The 18,658-nt window shown below is 34.1% G+C and overlaps 1 protein-coding gene across 2 annotated transcripts in view; it reads left to right on the top strand.

The window, feature by feature from the left end:
• The window catches only part of ARID2 (AT-rich interaction domain 2), a 161,460-nt gene that overhangs the window by 124,874 nt on the left and 17,928 nt on the right, over positions 1-18,658 (top strand). For both annotated transcript variants that reach the window (XM_024122823.3, XM_028491395.2), the window contains one exon: positions 2,794-2,942. In XM_024122823.3, coding sequence (XP_023978591.1) covers positions 2,794-2,942 — 149 coding nt within the window. The remainder of the gene's footprint in view (positions 1-2,793; positions 2,943-18,658) is intronic.

The following is an 18,658-nucleotide window of genomic DNA, read 5'->3' as shown; positions in this document are numbered from 1 at the left end:
AGTAGTACTTGGAAAAACAGGAAATACAATATAAACAACCTATTTAAAAATTAGTTTTGTTGAAAGAAATGTGTACTTTTTTATTATAGGAGGAAACCTAAAAATACTCCTTTAGTCAAAGAAGATATGAGCCTTGGAATTTCTCATTTGGTACCTTTTATAAGTACTGTACTTCTTTTTGTTTCATTGATATATTTATCTCTTTAATTTTTTTTGTTGTTTCTTGTTTTTTATTGTGAAAATTTTTAAACATACAGAAAAGTAGAGCCAGTAAGCCTCCATGTATCCTTCACCCAGCTTTAGATATTGTCACCATTTTGCCTTTCTAGTTTCATCTCTTCTCCACCACCATTTTTTTCCCTGAAGTAAAGTAAATCCCAAACATTATTTCATTTCACCAATGAATACTTTAGTGTATATTTATAAATACTTAAAAAATATATATATATATCCATTATATGGATAATAGTAGTTTAATATTATATGACACCCAGTTCATGCTCAGTGTTCCCTAGTTGTCTTTAAAAATGTGTTTCTTAAACATTTTGTTTGAATTAGGATCCACAAGTTTTCTACACATTGCATTTGGTTAATATGTCTTTTATTCCTTCTTAATTTAACAGCTTGGATTAACTTCAGTCATCCTTGCCACATCCCTCATTAATCATTAACAATTGCGGCTAAAATACCCTATGATTCCCTGTTTTTAACTTTTCTGTATGAGACCAGTAAGAGTTCTACACTGAAGAAGAAAAAATAGGATAAAGCTTTGTTAGCACTTATAAAAACAAAAATAAGCTTAATTTACAAATATATGACAGGAGAGTCAATAAAATACCTAATGTAAATGGTAATACTGTAGGGAACCAGAAAGTTCATTATGAGCGAATTTGAAGGCTCTGACAAATTTACCCTTTAGTTAAAATTCTGGGATTATATTTGTGTCACTCTTCAGTATTTGTATTTGGCTCAAACTGATCCTCTTGGTTACTCCTGCTTATTAGAGTTTCCTGGAATTTTTTATGAAGTATTTTCATTTCAAGGAAACAGTTTGACTAATTTTTTGCTGTTGTTGTTGTAAATAGATTGATTCTAATGTTTTCTTCCCTTCCTTTCTCTCTGATCCTCTTCTCTCCCCACCCCACCCCCAAACCCCCCAGTTCTGCTTTCTTACTCTTAGTTTATATGGCTTTAAGAATCCACAGGTGAATGATTGTCAATCCATGTTCCCAGCTTTAACTTCTATTGATAGATAATTGCACTTACTGATCTGTCCCTGTCTCCAAAGTGAACTCATCATCTTTCCTCCAAAATATGGTTTCCCTCTGGACTTCTCTATTAGCATAAATAATAATTGTAACAATTGGCATTTACTGAGAATCAGAGCCAGGCTCTTCATGTACAGTTTCTCTAGTCTTCCCACCATCCCAAAAGTTAGATTTTATTATTTACACTTTATAGATGAGGGAATTGAGGATCAGAGAGGTTAAGTTGTTTGCCCAGGGTCACATAGCTAGTTAAAAGGTAGATTGAAATTCTGAGTCCTGATCTGTCAAGCTGGAAAGTCCACATCCTATCCATGATACCTGTACTGCCCTAAAATGCATGTTTTTCATGCATGTATATGTTTTCTCACTAACAACATGATAAAATAATAAGAGTGGGACCCTATTAGAGAAATAACTTCAATCACATCCCAAAGTAGATTTTTTTTTTCTTAGAACTTGGAACTCAAAAGTTCTTATGACTTCACATTTCTAAGAACCTTTTCTTTTGGCATTTTATTCTCTTCCTTTATTCATTTTTATGCTGTGGCCTTATATGTTTGTGTTTTGTCTATTTTTTTAAAAAATTATGACTTTCAGTAAGAGGTTTTCAGCAATTTTTAACTTAATTTTCCAATATTACCTTATAAATAAACAAATATATTTAATATTTTCCCAAAGTTTAAATGTATTACCTTTAAACAATGTTTTGAAAATGATGTGCTACCATTTCTGTGAGAAATTTAGTATTTTCTCCTTTGTGGTATGTATGTTATGAGTGAAATCTGAGTTAAACTTCAAAGAAAATGTATTGCCTCAAATTGTTTTAAGCTACATTATAATTATGTGTTTTTCAGAGAGAAAGGATGGGATAAAGAAGAGAAATACAATGTAGCTTATATTAAAAAGACTTATGCATACAATTAGAATCCTTGTATTAGCCATCAAAATTTATAACCGAGCAACTTTAAAGACTAAAGTTGTTAGTTAAAATAGCTTTTGCTGCAAAGTAATATTTACAACATTCTACTTATATGGTTACATCATTTTTAATATCTGAAATTCCCTTTGCTTTTTACTATATATTTTATATTCATTAAAATCTTAAAGGAAATATTATACAGAGAAGAAATAATTTGCAGTTGATTTTTTTTTGTGAAGAATATATGTAAGTAAATCAAATGGGTGAATTTATAATAAATTTCTCTTTTTAATCTATAATTGTGTTTCTACCCAATTTTATTAATTTAAAAAATCTTAATTCTAAATAATGTATATTCTGTGACAGTAACAGCAATGCAATCTTGCCTCTAATTCATATGAAATGAATTTGACTTCCTAAACATATTTCTAAAATTAGTTATCTCTTAAAAGAGTTTCTAAAAGGTAATCATTAATATTACAAATGTAAATTTTATATGTTGGAAGTGTGTAACTATCAATGTAATCAAATTCATAATCCTATGCTATAAGATATGAATGTTTTTCAGTGTCATTTCACAAACTCTGTGGTTGTGCTTTTTCACAGAACACTCCTATGACACCTTCACCAGCTGTTCAAGTACAGAGCCAGCCTAACAGTTCTCAGCCTTCTCCATTCAGTGCATCTAGTCAACATGGAGATCCAGTGAGAAAACCTGGGCACAACTTCATGTGTCTGTGGCAATCTTGTAAAAAGTAAATGGCAGTTCTATTTGATATATGTAAATGCTCTTTATTCTGGAATGCCTTTGTATTTAAATTTCTGTCATCTCTAGTTTCATGAAAATTTTCTTTTGAAACCACTAACTTTTTAGCAAAAATATTTATGTTAGAAGTGATATTTACATAGATCCAGTGGTACCTAAGCCAAGAAATTTGTATAAATGGTGGAAAGAGCTTCATTGCCTTATGGTAGTTATTAGAGAATATTTCAGTGTTAGTTTTTAACAAAAGAAAATGAGCTAAGAATTTGATTTTATATTTGGCTATGAAAAGCGATAGGTTTTTTAAAGTGACTTGAAGTTAGTGGTAGTCATAGAATGCCTATATAACAGAAACTTAAAGATAATCTGTTATTGAAGAATGATTTGTCTTAAATTTAGGTTTTTTAAAGTGACTTGAAGTTAGTGGTAGTCATAGAATTCCTATATAACAGAAACTTAAAGATAATCTGTTTTTGAAGAATGATTTGTCTTAAATTTGAGTTTAAGATGGACACTCCATGAAAATTTTTAAAACCATATTATCTCACAGTTTAATAACTAAGATGAATAAGTGGAATTGAACTTCTTAAACAAGGCTTTCTTAGACTTAAAGGAAAACTTGTGAATAATATTGAACTTGAGAATAATATTGTTTAAACAAAAATCTCAGTTCCTTTAACAGTACTCAGCTAAGAACCTTTGCTTTGTCACTTTTTTAGAGCTCTAGGACTAAAGGCACTTGTCTTAATAGACATAATATCCTTCATTTTTTTAGATATCAAAGATGCCATTTTACTTTTCCTAACTATAGCAGAAATTGCCTCATCCTTTTGAAAATTGTATTTGCTCTTCATAATTTTTATGATATAGACAGAGTTCATATATAGATTTGTTGTAGGATTGTGGCTGTCAGTGTAGCCTAGGGATTATTAATAGTATGCAAAATTTCTTTGGACAGTGTTTATCAAACTTTAAATCTCAACCCAGCAGTGGGGTCATGAAATCATTTTGGCAAGTCTGCCAGGAGGGTTTTGCTTGTTTTTCTTTTCAGTAAAAAATTGAATAAAATATATCAGATTCCATTATGTTGGTAAGGGTAAGTAAGTTTATGTTGTAAGTTAATTTGAAACTTTTTTCACTGATGTCAAATTCTATTCTTTACTTTTTTTTTTTTTTTTTTTTTTAGATTTTGTTTTTGTTTTTCCATTGCGAAATAGTAACTGATGGTGTAGGTAGTCAGTTAATGCTGTTTGTTGACTAAAAAGTTTGAGACTAGCTTCTTCAGATGAAGTGTCAGAGTATTTCAAGGAAAAAAAAAATTTGCTGGAAGAGTCAATGAACCTAAATGCACAGCAGTTTCCCATCTTGCTAGTAGGATTAGTGTTACAAAATTTGAGGATCTACCTCTTCTTTTTAAGTCTTTTCTGAAAAAGACTCAAAAAGACTTCTTAGACCTTGTCAATTTTTAAAGCCTTTTTTTTTTTTTTTTGCGGTACACGGGCCTCTCACCGTTGTGGCCTCTCCTGTTGCGGAGCACAGGCTCCAGACGCACAGGCCCAGCGGCCACGGCTCACGGGCCCAGCTGCTCCGCGGCATATGGGATCTTCCCGGACCAGGGCACGAACCCATGTCCCCTGCATCGGCAGGTGGACTCTCAACCACTGCGCCACCAGGGAAGCCCTAAAATCATTTTTAGATACTGCATTTGGTAAATAAGTTCTGTTTGATTCTGCAGATACTTACTGAGCACCCTTTTAGAAGGGTCCATGTGCTAGGAGGTAGAGATAAAAGATCACTCTCAGCTTTTAGGGAAGCAGATCCAAAAAACAAATAAATTACAGTTTAAATAAGTACTGTACAAAGATAAGATAGTCTTATAGCGTTATTGGCAGCATAATGGACGGTTAATGTAATGCTGGGGTGGTTAGAAAAGTTTTGCTATAGACATTTCTTTTGAGTTGGTTGTTAAAGAATGAGTAGGAGTTTGTCATGCAAAAATAATTCCAGTCAGCATAGCAAGTTCAGGGAATTATAGAAGGAGCTAGTTATGCCCAAGGAACTATGAGAAGCTTAGGATACCAAGAGCATAGGATGTGAGGAGAGTAAAGGCTTTTATTACAGTTGACCCTTCATATCTGCATCTGAGGGTTCCACCGAACATGAATCAAAAATACTCCCCCCAAAATTCCAGAAAGTTTGAAAAAGCAAAACTTGAATTTGCCATGTGCTGACAGCTATTTACATAGCATTTGCATTGTATTAGATATTATAAGTAATCTAGAAATGATTTAAAGTATATGGGAGTATATGCTTAGGTTATATGCAAATACTTTGCCATTTTATATAAAGGACTTGAGCATCTGCAGATTTTGGTATGTAAGGGGGACCTGGAACCAATTCGCAATGGATACCAAGGGATGACTCTATTCATTTTTAGTTTCAATTCCAAGTGGAGTAATCCATGTCGTAGCTATTGTCCCTAGATAGCTATGCTCTAATTTCTTTAATATCTGATCAAAAATAGTAATGAAGAATCTTCCTTGTTTCAGTCAGATTCAGAACTAAAATTATTTCCTTCACTGATATATTATTGTGAAATGCACCATTCACCCTTACATCACACGTATTAGTAATTTCTTTTTTAATCTGCAGGCATGTATCTCTAAAAATTGAGGACCCTACTCTTTAACCATAATTTATACCCCTGCAGAAAAATAACATTAATTTCTTCAATATTATGAGTTCTTCAGATAGCCAGTCATTGTTTACATTTCTCCGCTTGTCTTCTGTTTACTTAGAGTTTGAACTGGAATCCAAGATTCAAACATTGACTCTGGTTGAAGTCTTTTAAGTCTCTTTTAATCTGTAGATTACCCCTCCATCTCTCAGTTTTTTTCCTCACAGTTTTTTGTTGATAAAAGCAGGTCATTTGTCCTGTAGAGCATCACAGTCTGATTTTGCTGCTATTGTGTAGCATGTTACTCTGACCTTGAATTTTCTGTAAGTTAGTAGTTAGGTCCAGATGTTTGATCAGATTCCAGTTTGATTTTTATGAAGAGTGTTTTAGAAATGGCATTGTGTACTTCTATAAGGCAATAGGTATTATCTTGTGTCTCTTTTTGTGAGGTAAACAGCCATTGAAAATTGTGGCCTAGATACATTATTTTATTGTTTATAAAATGTAAAACTTTCCTTTTTATCAACTCTGATTTCTCTGAAGAATAGTTTCTAGAGAAAAGGCTAGAGAGATTATTATTTCTCTTATTTACCAATTTTCAAAATAATGAGTTGTTTACTAACACTGCACAAAGCTGACTATGAGGTTAGGTTTTCTATTTTTTTATTTGCTTTTGATTTTAGTATCATTGGGAACGAACTTATGAACATAAACATATTTGAGGTATTTCAGTGCATTGCAGTTATTATATCCTTCTTGGTGTTCACATTGTCCCATCTTTGGCCAGTGAAGGCCTCTTCAAGCTGGTTGTGATCTTAATATGTCTTTGATAGCTTCCTTGCTCTCTGTTAGATGAAATGTTCCAGACTTAACTTGTATATTTCCTGCCCCATATGGGAAATCAGCTATTTCTCCAAGGACGTCTGGTGTCTTTTAATGGAAAATGATATTTAGTCTAGGCTTCAGGGAGTACCCATTGCTTTTAAGTTGGTTATTGCTTTTAGGACTTTTCAGTGGACAGACTAGAAAAAGTAATGGTTTTTATTTCATGTTTAGAAAGACCTTCTCAATGCTTAGATCATAAAATACACGTTTTGTTGCCTTCTACAATTTAATATTTTTTTTGATCCATCTGTAATTTAGTTTCATGTATAAAGTGAAGTGTGAATCTAACTCTATTGTTTTCCAAATGACTAACATATTGATGAGTGCCTTTTTCCTTTAGGCATTCGAATGGCCACCCTCGATATGTACTAAATTTCTGTATGCTTTTTCTGTTTCACTTGTTATCCCAGTGGTCTCTGTCCTTATCATACTGTCACTTTCAGTTTTGATGTTGGATGGCAAGTTCCGCCTCCTAATCTTCTTTTTCAGTGTTTCTCATTATTGTTTCAAGCACTTACCTTGCACCAGGCACTGTGTTCGGTTTTGAAATTAGAGTGATGTATAAATCAGACTTGATTCCTGCATGGATATTTATCCTTTCAAATGAACTTTAGAATGTTTCCAGAGATTCCTCCAGGAAAGCATGTTGGGATTTTCATTTTAATTCCTTTTAGTGAATAGGTATTTTTGTTTGTTTTTAGGTAGTGAATATTTTTCCAGTATTGATTTTTTCCTTACAAGAAAAAAGTATCATCCCATGGTATTATAGTCTTTTTCACCCCAGTAGAGCTTTAACATTTTCTTCACATAAATCCTGCAACTTTAAGTTTATTGCTAGTTATAGTTCTTTTTTCTTGTTAACCATAAATGATCTTAATTTCTGCTGTATTTTTAATATGGTGGTGGTTTTCTGTATTTACGCCTCTTAGTTTGTCCTCTCATCCAATTATAATATCTAATGTTTCCAGAACAGTTATATAATAGTAGAGTGGTAATATTTATCTTATTTCTTCAAAAAAATTTAATAGACTATTTTTAGAGCAGTTTTAGATTTATAATGTTGAGCTAATAGTGCAGAGAGTTCTCATATACTCCCTCTTCCCTGTGCAGTTTCCCCTAATATTAACACTTGAATTCGTGTGGTACATATGTTATGATTGATGAGTAGTATTTTTACATTATTATTAACTAAGTCCATAGTTTCCATTAGAATTCACTCTTTGTGTTATAACTTCTGTGGATTTTGACCATGCATGATATCATGTATCCACCATTATATTATCTTACAGAATACTATTACCACCCTGAAAATCTTCTGTGCTTCACCTATTCATTTGTCCTCACTGCCTCCCTTCCTAACCCCTGCTAACTATTGATTTTTTCTTTTTTTTTTTTTTTTAACTATCTCTGTATAGTTTTTCCTTTTCCAGAGTGTCGTATAGTTGGAATCATACAGTATGTAGCCTTTTCAGACTGGCTTCTTTCACTAAGCAATATGTGTTTAAGGTTCCTCCATGTCTTTTGTGGCTTGATAGCTTATTTTTATTGCTGAATAATCTTCCATTGTTTGGATGTACCAGTTTGCTTATCCGTTCAACTATAGAAGGACATTTTGGTTGCTTTTGGGTTTGGACAGTTATAAATAAAGCCACTATAAACATTTATATGCAGGTTTTTTTGTGTGGACATACTTTTTCAACTAATTTGGGCAAATATTTAGGATTACAATTGCTTGATCATATGGTAAGACTATGTTTAGCATTGTAAGATACGGTCATACTGCTTTCCAAAGTGGCTCTGCCATTTTGCATTCCCACCAGCAATGAATGAGAGTTCCTGTTGCTCCACATCCTCGTCAGCATTTGATATTGTCAGTTTTTTCAATTTTAGCCATTCTGTATCTCTGTTTTAATTTGTATTTCCTTAAGGACAAAAGATGTTGAGCATCTTTTCATATGCTTATTCACCATCTGTATATCTTCTTTGGCGGGGTGCCTATTTAGATTTAATTCATTTTTTAATTGGGCTGTTTGCCAAGTTCCTAGTAAGTCATGGGTGTTAGATTTTGTCAGATGCTTTTTCTACATCTATTGATATAATCATATGATTTTTCTTCTTTAGGCTATTGATGTGATGGATTACATCAATTAATTTTTGAATATTGAACCAGCCTTCCATACCTGGAATAAATAAATAAAATAAATAAGTTTTTTCCCAGCTTTGCTCAAGATATTCATTCAGTGCTCTCACAATTGGCCTCAGTGGCTCAGCAAAGGAGTAAAGCAGGGTAGGGGGGCCCACAGTGAAAAAGTGCATCATTCATTTTTCATTAGTATATAGTTCTTTTTATACATTGTTTGCTTTGATTTGTGAGTGTTTTTCTTGATGATTTTTACATCTATGTTCATGAGAGATACTAGTCTGTACTTTTTCTATCTTTGTGTGAGTTTAATACTAGGGTAATGCTAGCCTCATAGAATGAATTAGGAGGTATTCACTCTGCTTCCATTTTCTTGTAGGCATCATAGAGAGTTGGTATCATTTCTACCTTAAATGTTTGGTAGAATTCAGCAGTGAAACCATCTTGGCCTAGTGTTTTTTTGGAGGGTTATTAAGTATTGATTCAGTTTCTTTAATAATTACAGGCTTATTCAGGTTATCTACTAATCCTTGTGTGAGTTTTGGCAGATTGTGTCTTTTATTGGTCCACTTCATCTAAGTTACCAAATTTGTGGCATAAAGTTATTCATAATATTCCTTTATTATCCTTTTAATATCTGTGGGGTCAGTAGCTAGAGCTCCCCTCTTATTTCTGGTATTAGTAATTTGTGTTTTCTCTCATTTTTTCTTTTTTAAGCTGGCTAGAGGTTTATCTCTTCCAGCTTTTGGTTTTGTTGATTTTCTCTCTTGAGTCCCTGTTTTCATTTAATTGATTTCTGCTCTGATTTTTATTCTTTCTTTTCTTTTGCTTGCTATGAGTTTACATTGCTCTTCTTTTTTTTTTTTTTTTTTTTTGTGGTATGCGGGCCTCCCTCCGCTGCGGCCCCTCCCGCCGCGGAGCACAGGCTCCGGACGCGCAGGCCCAGCGGCCACGGCCCACGGGCCCAGCCGCCCCGCGGCACGCGGGATCCTCCCAGACTGGGGCGCGAACCCGGCTCCCCTGCATCGGCAGGCGGACGCGCAACCACCGCGCCACCAGGGAAGCCCTACATTGCTCTTCTTTCTCTAGTTTCCTAAGATGGAAGCTTAGATTATTGATTTTAGATTGTCTTTTCTAATACATACATTTAATGCTATAACTTTCTCTTTGTATACTGCATTAGCTACATCCCACAAATTTTGATAAGTTGTATTTTCATTTTCATTTAGTTAGAATATTTTAGAAGTTTGTTGTTTGATCTCCAAATATTTGGGGATATTTCAGCTATCTTTTTGTTAGAGATTTCTAGTTTAATTCCACTGTGATCTTAAAGCATACTTTTTACAGTTTCTATTCTTTTAAATTTGTTAAGGTATGTTTTCTATCCCAGAATGTGGTCTATCATGGTGAATGTTCATGTAAGCATGAGAAAAATGTATTTTCTGTTATTGTTGGGTGAAGTATTATATAGAGGTCAATTAGATCCAACTGATTGATGGTGCTGTTTAATTCAACTACATCCTTACTGATTTTCTGCCTGCTGGAACTGTCAATTACTGATAGAGGTGTGTGGAAGTCTCCAAGTATAAAGGTGGATTTGTCTGTTTCTCCTTGCAGTTCTATCAGATTTTGCCTCATGTTTTGATGCACCTTGTGTTAGGATTACATACCTTAAGAATTGTCTTTGTGAAGAATTGACCTCCTTACCATTATGTAATAATGTCCCTCGTAATATCCTTGCTCTCAAGTCTGTTTTTTCTGAAATTAATGTAATTAATCCAGCTTTCTTTTGATTAGTGTTAGCATGGTACATATTTTTCCTTCCCTTTACTTTTAGTCTATCTCTGTCGTTTTATTTAACCACACATTGTTTTTTATTTACTCTGCCAGTCTTTGTCTTTTAATTAGTGTATTGAGACCAGTCATATTTAAAGTGATTATTGATACAGTTGTATTAATGTCTAGCGTATTTGTAAATGTCTTCTATTTATTTCGCTTGCTTTTGTTTCTTTCGTCTGCCCATGTTATTCTGCTTTTTTGGTTTTAATTGAGTACTTTATATGGTTCCATTTTCTCCTCTCTCTTACCATACCAATTATACTTCTTTGAAAATTTTTTTTGGTTGTCCTAGAGTTTGAAATATATATTTACAGCTACTCTAAGTCAGCTTTCAAACAACAATATATGGCTTCGTGGATATTTTAGGTACCTTGTAACAGAGTATTCTTCTTTCCTCGTGTCCGTTATGCCATTGCTGTCATTCATTTTACTTATCCAAAAGCTATAATCACCAAATACATTGTTCCTATTATTTTGAACAAACATGCCTCTATTATAATCAGTTAAGAATAAGAAGTATAAAATATTTTACCTCCATTTGTTCCTTCTCTAACACCCTTCCTTTCTTTATATAGAGCTGAATTTTTGACCTCTACCACTTTCTTTGTCTCTAAAGAACTTCTTTTAACATTTCTTGTAGGCAGGTCTACTGTGCAAATGCACTCAGTTTTTGTTGTCCGAGAAAGTCTTTATTTCTCCTTCACTTTTGAAAGACAATTTGTGGACACAAAATTCTAGGTTGGTGAGTCTTTTGCTTTCAATACTTTATAAATATTTCACTCTACTCTTTTTGCTTGCAGGGTTTCTCAAGAGACATACAGCATAATCTTATCCTTGTTCTTCTATCAGTAAGGTGTTTTTTTCCCCTCTGTCTTCTTTCAGGATATTTTGTCCTTGGTTTTTAGCAGTTTGAATATGTGATATTCCTAGATCTGTGGTTTGGTGTGTCATTTATTTTGGAAAATTCTCAGCTATTCTATTTTTTTTTTTTTTTTTTTTTTTTTTTTTTTTTTGCGGTACACGGGCCTCTCACTGCTGTGGCCTCTCCCGTTGCGGAGCACAGGCTCCGGACGCACAGGCTCAGCGGCCATGGCTCACAGGCCCAGCCGCTCCGGGGCACGAACCCATGTCCCCTGCATCGGCAGACGGACTCCCGGACGCACAGGCTCAGCGGCCATGGCTCACAGGCCCAGCCGCTCCGGGGCACGAACCCAAACCACTGCGCCACCAGGGAAGCCCCTCAGCCATTCTTATTTCAAATATTTCTTCTGTTTTTTTCTCTCTTTCCTCTTTCTGCCATTCCCAGTACACATATGTTACATCTCTTGTAATTGTCTCCCAGTTCTTGGATGTTCTGTTTCCCTTTTTTTCATTCTTTTTGTCTATATTCTTCAGTTTGGGAAGTTTCTATTGACATATCTTCAAGCTCACCAGTTCTTTCTATTGCCATGTGCAGTCTATTGATGATTTTATCAAAGGCATCCTTTATTTGTTAGTTTTTTTTTTAATTTCTAGCATTTCCTTTTGATTCTTAGTATCTTCATTTCTCTGCTTACATTCTCTTCTTACATATTACAGCTTTTTTCATTAGAGCCTTAGCATATTAACCATAATCATTTTAAATTCCCGGGATGATAATTCCAAAATCTCTGCTATGTCTGAGTCTGGCTCTGATGCTTATATTGTATCTTAAGTCTATGGTTTTTGTTTTGTTTTGTTTTAACACCTAGCATGCCTTATAAGTTTTTGTTAAAAGCTGGACATGTATCAGTTAATAGGAACTGAGGTAAATAGACCTTTAGTGTGAGTTTTATGTTTCTCTAGCAAGAAGTTATGCTGTGTTTAATGTTTGACTTGTGTTTGGGTTTCCTTAGATTCTCCTTTTAAAGTAGAGTCTGTGTCTTACTTACAGCTCTCTCCGTTGTAATCCACAGTCACTATACTGGAGCACTGTTAATGTGCCGATAAGGTATTGGGGTTGGGAAGCATTCTATAATCTCATGATTAAATTTCACCTTTTTTTTTTTTTAAGTGGATTTGAGACTAGGGGCTATGACTTTGAGAAGAGTTTCTTAGCCTTTATTTTTCTCCCTTTATGTGAGACGGGGAGTCTAAAGGGGCTCAAGTTTTCTGATTGCTCTTCCCCTTGGTCAGATTAGGCTCTGGTAAAGTAATTTTTCTTGAGAGCAGGCCTTAATTAAGGAGAAAAGAACACCCTGGGCATATTTTAAAATGTTACTTTCTCACTCTCCCTGTTGGAAGTGCTAGGGAGTTGTTCTCGTCTTCACCGTGAGAACCTGCTACGGTTCCTGGAAATAAAACTCGCAAAAGTGTGGGCTTTCCCCAGAGACTGGCCCTTCAGGATTTTTTGCCTTTCAAGGTAGTCCATACTGGGTCTTCATCAATTCCTGCTTCAGTATTCCTACCAGTTATTGACTTAAGCAGTTATCTGTGTTTCTCTGTATTCAGCTGTCTGTCTGGTTTTCAGAGAAACAGTTTGCCTTGTGACTTCAGTTCTCTGATATTTTAAGAAGAGTTGTTAAGTTTCATTTTGTTCAGCTTTTTTCTTGTTCTGAGGATGGGAGTGACAACTTCCAAGCTCTTTATATGTATGAGCAGAAACTAGAGGTCCTTATTCTTATCTTTATTCTTACTAATATATTGTCAGCATGATGTTAACATCAGTTTATAATTGAAATATATAAACAATGTATGATTATATTTTGTCTTTTTTTTCAAAGAAAGTATACCCCCAAAATTCCCTGTAATTAAAAACACCTGTGAACTGCTTTTTAAATTCTGTGTAGTTGGCGAAAGCACTCAATACCTCTGGGTAGCCAGGAATTTACATTCATTGTTTTCAGTACTATGTTTCTTGGCCACAGTGTTCTTTGAATGGGCAGTGTCGGGATAAAGGAGAAACTTGAGAGAGCCCCTCCAACTTACCTCAACAATAGGATCTCTGCTTTTTGCCTTATGTATAGGGGTTTAAAGTCATATTTTGTTTGCACAATGGGTTCTACTGCTATAAAGATATTTGAAAGTCACGTTTTTAGAATATGCTTTTCCTCATAGATATCTAGTTAATAATTGCTACTGAAAAGGTGAAAATTAATCTCCCTTTGGGAGGAACATAGTCTATGTTGTTTTTCTATTTAGAATTCCATCATTAAAGGTCAAACCAGAAATGTAAAGGATCTCAAATTTATTCTAAACAAACATTTCCAACAGGGAAGCTGTTCTGTCTAGGAACCAGGGAGTATTATTTGTACTAATAAAATCAATATTCCCTGACCACCCTGGAATCTACTCAAGTGATGCTGAGGTTCAAATTACTGGGTTCCTACTGAACCTTATACAGTTGTAGTTCCTCCTAAAGAGTCTAACAAAGGTTTTATTACTCCTACTATACAAGCCTGAATAATATTTTTGTATCAAGGTAAGGTTTAAATAACTGTTGGTCTCATGCGAAATAATAGAAAATAATAACAACAACCACCAGCCTCACTGTATGCTACGAATGAATAAAAACTTATAAAAACTTATAGGTACTAGAATTTGTGTTCTCAGTAAAGGTGCTTCTACTTTGTCTAGAAATACCCAAAATTTATGGTAAATCTTTAATTTCTTCTAGTAACTGAAATTTCAAAAATATTGTAGTCATTTTTAATAGTAAAATGAAAAAATTGAAATATTTAACAAAAACTGATGGCAGTTTTATACATTTTATTTAATGTAAAGAAGTATCTAAAGACCAGTTGAGTGTGATATATGAAATTGCCATCTTGATTATTTGAAAATATTTGATAAGTAAGATATCCAGAGTGGAAATTTGTAATTCATGATACTGTGCCTTCATCAATGACTGCTTACGTCTAGTTAAGTTGCCAGTTGAAGTTGAAATTAATCAATAAAATTGATCAACAGGATGGGTTACATGGAATAGGAGAATGAAATTCATTTTATAGCATCTTTTGTCAGAATTTTGTGGTCATAAAACCAGAAGATATCTTCAGAGGGTTGATGCTTTGGCTTCTGGAAGTTTTTTCACATTAGTACAATATCTGGCACATAAAAGGCTTTTAATTAATATTTGTTGAGTGCATTAATTGAATGAAGATTAACTAGATTGATTATGTAATCAACAGTTCTTTGCTGACCTAGTTTGTTGGCATTGTGTCTTTTCAACCATCAAGATAATAGTTCATCACTGTGTTATTTTTACATTTATAAAATCATTTATATTTTATGTAAAAGCTCTAGAATCACTGGGTATTTTGCTAATACAACTAATAAGGCTTTATAAATGTAAGATTAATTTCATGTAATAGTCTTTTTTGGTAACAGTTTGAGGAGTATGTGTTCCTTGTGTTCCTTAACTTCTGACCTGCCGTAAATAAAAAAGTATTATTAGGGAAAGTCCCAATTTCCTCCACAGTTGATGACAGAGTTGTTTTTTGGTTTGTTTTTTATTTTTGTTTTTGTTTGTTTGTTTTTTTACCTTGCTTCCTTCTTCCAAACACTGAATACCAAAGACTACTTAAAGATGGTACCTGAAAGCAAAAAGTTATATACCATGAGACAAATTTGCCAAATTGTGTTGAAGTCCTTTTCATTGTTACTTAACATATTTGGGAAAAGAATTTCTTGGGGTGAGAATCTAGCCTGTAGATTCTTTATTTATTCTTTGGAAACTGTGTACAAAATGAGAATTATGTACCAATGCTAACCTCAAGCCTAGTATACTTTCAGAATTTGCCAGCATTTTAAAAACAGAAAAACTTTATAGCATAATAGATACTGTGTATAAAAGTATAGTGCTTCAGTTTTTACCTAGTAATGAATGTATACATATTATCCAAGTAAACAATTATGTATTCTAGTATAGTAGAAAAAAATCAGATCTTTAGTGTTAGACATATCTGGTTTCAAATCCCACCTCTTGCCACATAGTTCTGTGGCTCTAGAAAGTTATAGAAAGCTTGAAAGCTTGTTTCCTCAGCAGTATAGTGGGGATAGTTTTGCCTTCTTCAGAGAGCCATCATAGAATTCAAATAACATGATGTTTGTGAATATGCCAGATACATAATAAGCCCTGAGCAAATAGAAGTTCAGGTACTTTACACTGTGTGCAGCTTTGTCAAGAACAGTGTGAGGTAGTATACTGCCATAACTGTCAAGAAATTTAGGCAAGTATCCAAAGTCTCAAATTTATTTGTGTGCTTTATTTATGTCATTAAAAACACACGAGTACACACATCACCATTCTTTTTTTTTTTTTTCCGGTACACGGGTCTCTCACTGTTGTGGCCTCTCCCGTTGCGGGGCACATCTTTTTTTTTTTTTTCCGGTACACGGGTCTCTCACTGTTGTGGCCTCTCCCGTTGCGGAGCACAGGCTCCGGATGCGCAGGCTCAGCGGCCATGGCTCATGGGCCCAGCCGCTCCGCGGCATGTGGGATCTTCCCGGACCGGGGCACGAACCCGTGTCCCGTGCATCGGCAGGCAGACTCTCAACCACTGCGCCACCAGGGAAGCCCAGCCATTCATTTTTATCTCCAAGCTTATGTTTAGTTTATTAAGCATAACATTATTGTAATGCCTAAATTGTGCAAATATACTTCCATACTACTTTTCAAATGTGAACTATTATTTTAGCCCATATTCAGATTTTAGTGGAGGGTTCACATTTTAAAAGCATATTTAAACAAGATCATCCCTGAGAATATAATATGTTGTCTGTTTTGCTATGTAAAATATGTGACTGCATCACAGAACAGTAGGTTAGTAGGAGTTGGTGCTAGAGGATCAAAGAGCAAATACAGAAATCCTTTCCTCTGTTAGTTTTTAGTAATATTACTACTTTGATTAATATTTTATTGTAATATTATTGATATTATTACTTATTAGGAGGAAAGGAGGCAGAGCCAAAGGCAGTTGGTTTTGGCTGTCCTCCTTTGGGAACCCCCTTCCTCGGTTGAGATATTTCCCATAAATTGTTACTGGGAGGCAGGACAATAGGCCAGATACTTGCTTCTTTCCTCATTGCCTTTGGTAGCTAATCCAGTCAGTCAGTCGTTCCTATCTGTGGCTTTGAATCTGGACTGACTGGGGCAAAGAAGCTGCGAGTGGAGAATTCATTTCTGTAGCAACAGCAACATTTAGTTTCCAAGAACACTAGTACTGATTTTGGGCTGTCCAGTTTGCATTTGTAATTTTTAGTTCTATATTAAAGCAATAAACTAATTTCTTTTAATAGCTGTCCTTTTTTTTTTTTTTTTTTTGGCTGTGCTGCATGGCTTGTGGGATCTTAGTTCCCTGACCAGGAGTCGAGTCCATGCCCCGTGCAGTGGAAGCTTGGAGTCGTAACCACTGGAACGCCAGGGAATTCCCAGTAGTTGTCTTCTTTTTTTATATTTTGAACTTTAACAACTGGATATAATAAAATTGGGTTTAGTCTCCCAGCAAGGTTGTTGGTTTGGGCTTCCCCCAATTCCAAGTTTTAGCAGCTTTTTACTAAATCTTTAAATACAAATAATGTGTACCTTTGATATTTCTTTTGCCATAGAATATTATCTGTGTAAAACAACTAGATGTCAAGGATATAGCTTTTTTTTAAACCTAAAATATTTTTGCAGTGTAGATTTTTTGATATATCATTTATGTGCATTTATTAACATTTAAATGCACACCTTGCTTTTAAACTAAAATTTTCTTACAAAATATATATCCCATGTGTTTTCAGTCAAATTAAATTTTTTTGCAGCAGGAGGGCTATTAAGAGGGATATGGAATACTTTTTGGTCATTAAAGAAAAATAGCCTGCCAAGAACTTGAGCAATTAAAACTGTAAATGAAACTACCTGAACTCAAGTGCTATTTTCAGCCCTTTTAGTTATGTTTTAAAGACAAAGGAAACAATCTTAGCTTTGTAGATACAGATGTTTGCTTTTAAACTGTTCTTTTGCATATGGTGAATTATTAAAATATCATAACATTTAAAATGTATTATTAATATATTACCTCTTTGCATAGATTGCAGGCTTTTAAGTAATAAAATCTTAAAGTAGTAGAAAAAGTGTGCTTCATTTACTTCACTTATGTTTTCATGATGCCTAAGGAAGTGTTTGATGGTAGGAAAAGTGATAATAATAATCACAGTATAGATTACACCAATAAAGTAATGGTTTTTGGCTTTTAAAAGTTTTGGTAGAAAGTGAATTAACCTTCAGTGTTTGCTTAGGGGAGTTGGAATCAGGAAACTTGCACCTAGTAGCCTTATGTGAATAACTTGTTTAGTTTAACCAAACAGCTTTTCACTAGGATAAAAGAAAAAAGGAATTTGGCTGAAAGGGATTTCAGTGAAAGCATAAAAGCTAATCCTGAGCTTTAGCTGCAGTTATTTACGTAATGAGCAGGGGACTAGCCATTATTAATTGTACTGATGATGTAATTGAAAATAATATGTATCTTTGAAAGATGGCCAATGACTGAGAAAAAAAGCATCAGATATAGTTACTATAATAAATGTATTAGGTATTAAATTTTGTATCACTTTGTCAAATATTGTAAATCTAGTTTCTTTCTTTTGTGAAAGTAACAGGATCAAAGAAAAAGTGTTGTTTCTATTGTTTTTAGTTGGAGTAGCATTTATATTGTTACACTTAAGTATAAGATTCAGTAGAAAGGAAAAGATAGAAGATGCAAAAGAACAGGTAGTTTATGAAGGAACACAGTAGAATCCAGTGTATAAGTGAAGGAGTTAACTCTGGAAACAGTGACTACTTCTGGGTAATATCCAAGGGAAGGAAAGATGATTAATGACAGAAAATTTAATATATAGAAAAAGGAAGTTAAAGAGCTCTAATAGAGTAACTTAAGTTCCTTCAGTAATAACCTTTATTTTTATTTCAGAGATATGGAAGTCCCTATACAATAATACAGGTGAAGATGAGCTCTAAAATAGTAAGATTGAGGTTCAGTGTTTAACAAAAGTTGAAAGTTTGGAGCAGTTTCTGTGGGGAATGTTTTTAGGAGCAGAAATTAATAAAATGAGTTGTGAGTAATAGTAAGAGTCAGTTGATAATCGGGACCATTAACTTGGAGGTGGGCTAAATTTTATTGAGCAGCTTGACAGTTTTGGAATAGTTGTGGGAAAGATCTCAGAG

The sequence above is a fragment of the Physeter macrocephalus genome, chromosome 6 (assembly GCF_002837175.3).
Source record: "Physeter macrocephalus isolate SW-GA chromosome 6, ASM283717v5, whole genome shotgun sequence".
NCBI lineage: Eukaryota > Metazoa > Chordata > Mammalia > Artiodactyla > Physeteridae > Physeter > Physeter macrocephalus.
This window is presented reverse-complemented; position numbering and strand designations above follow the sequence as displayed.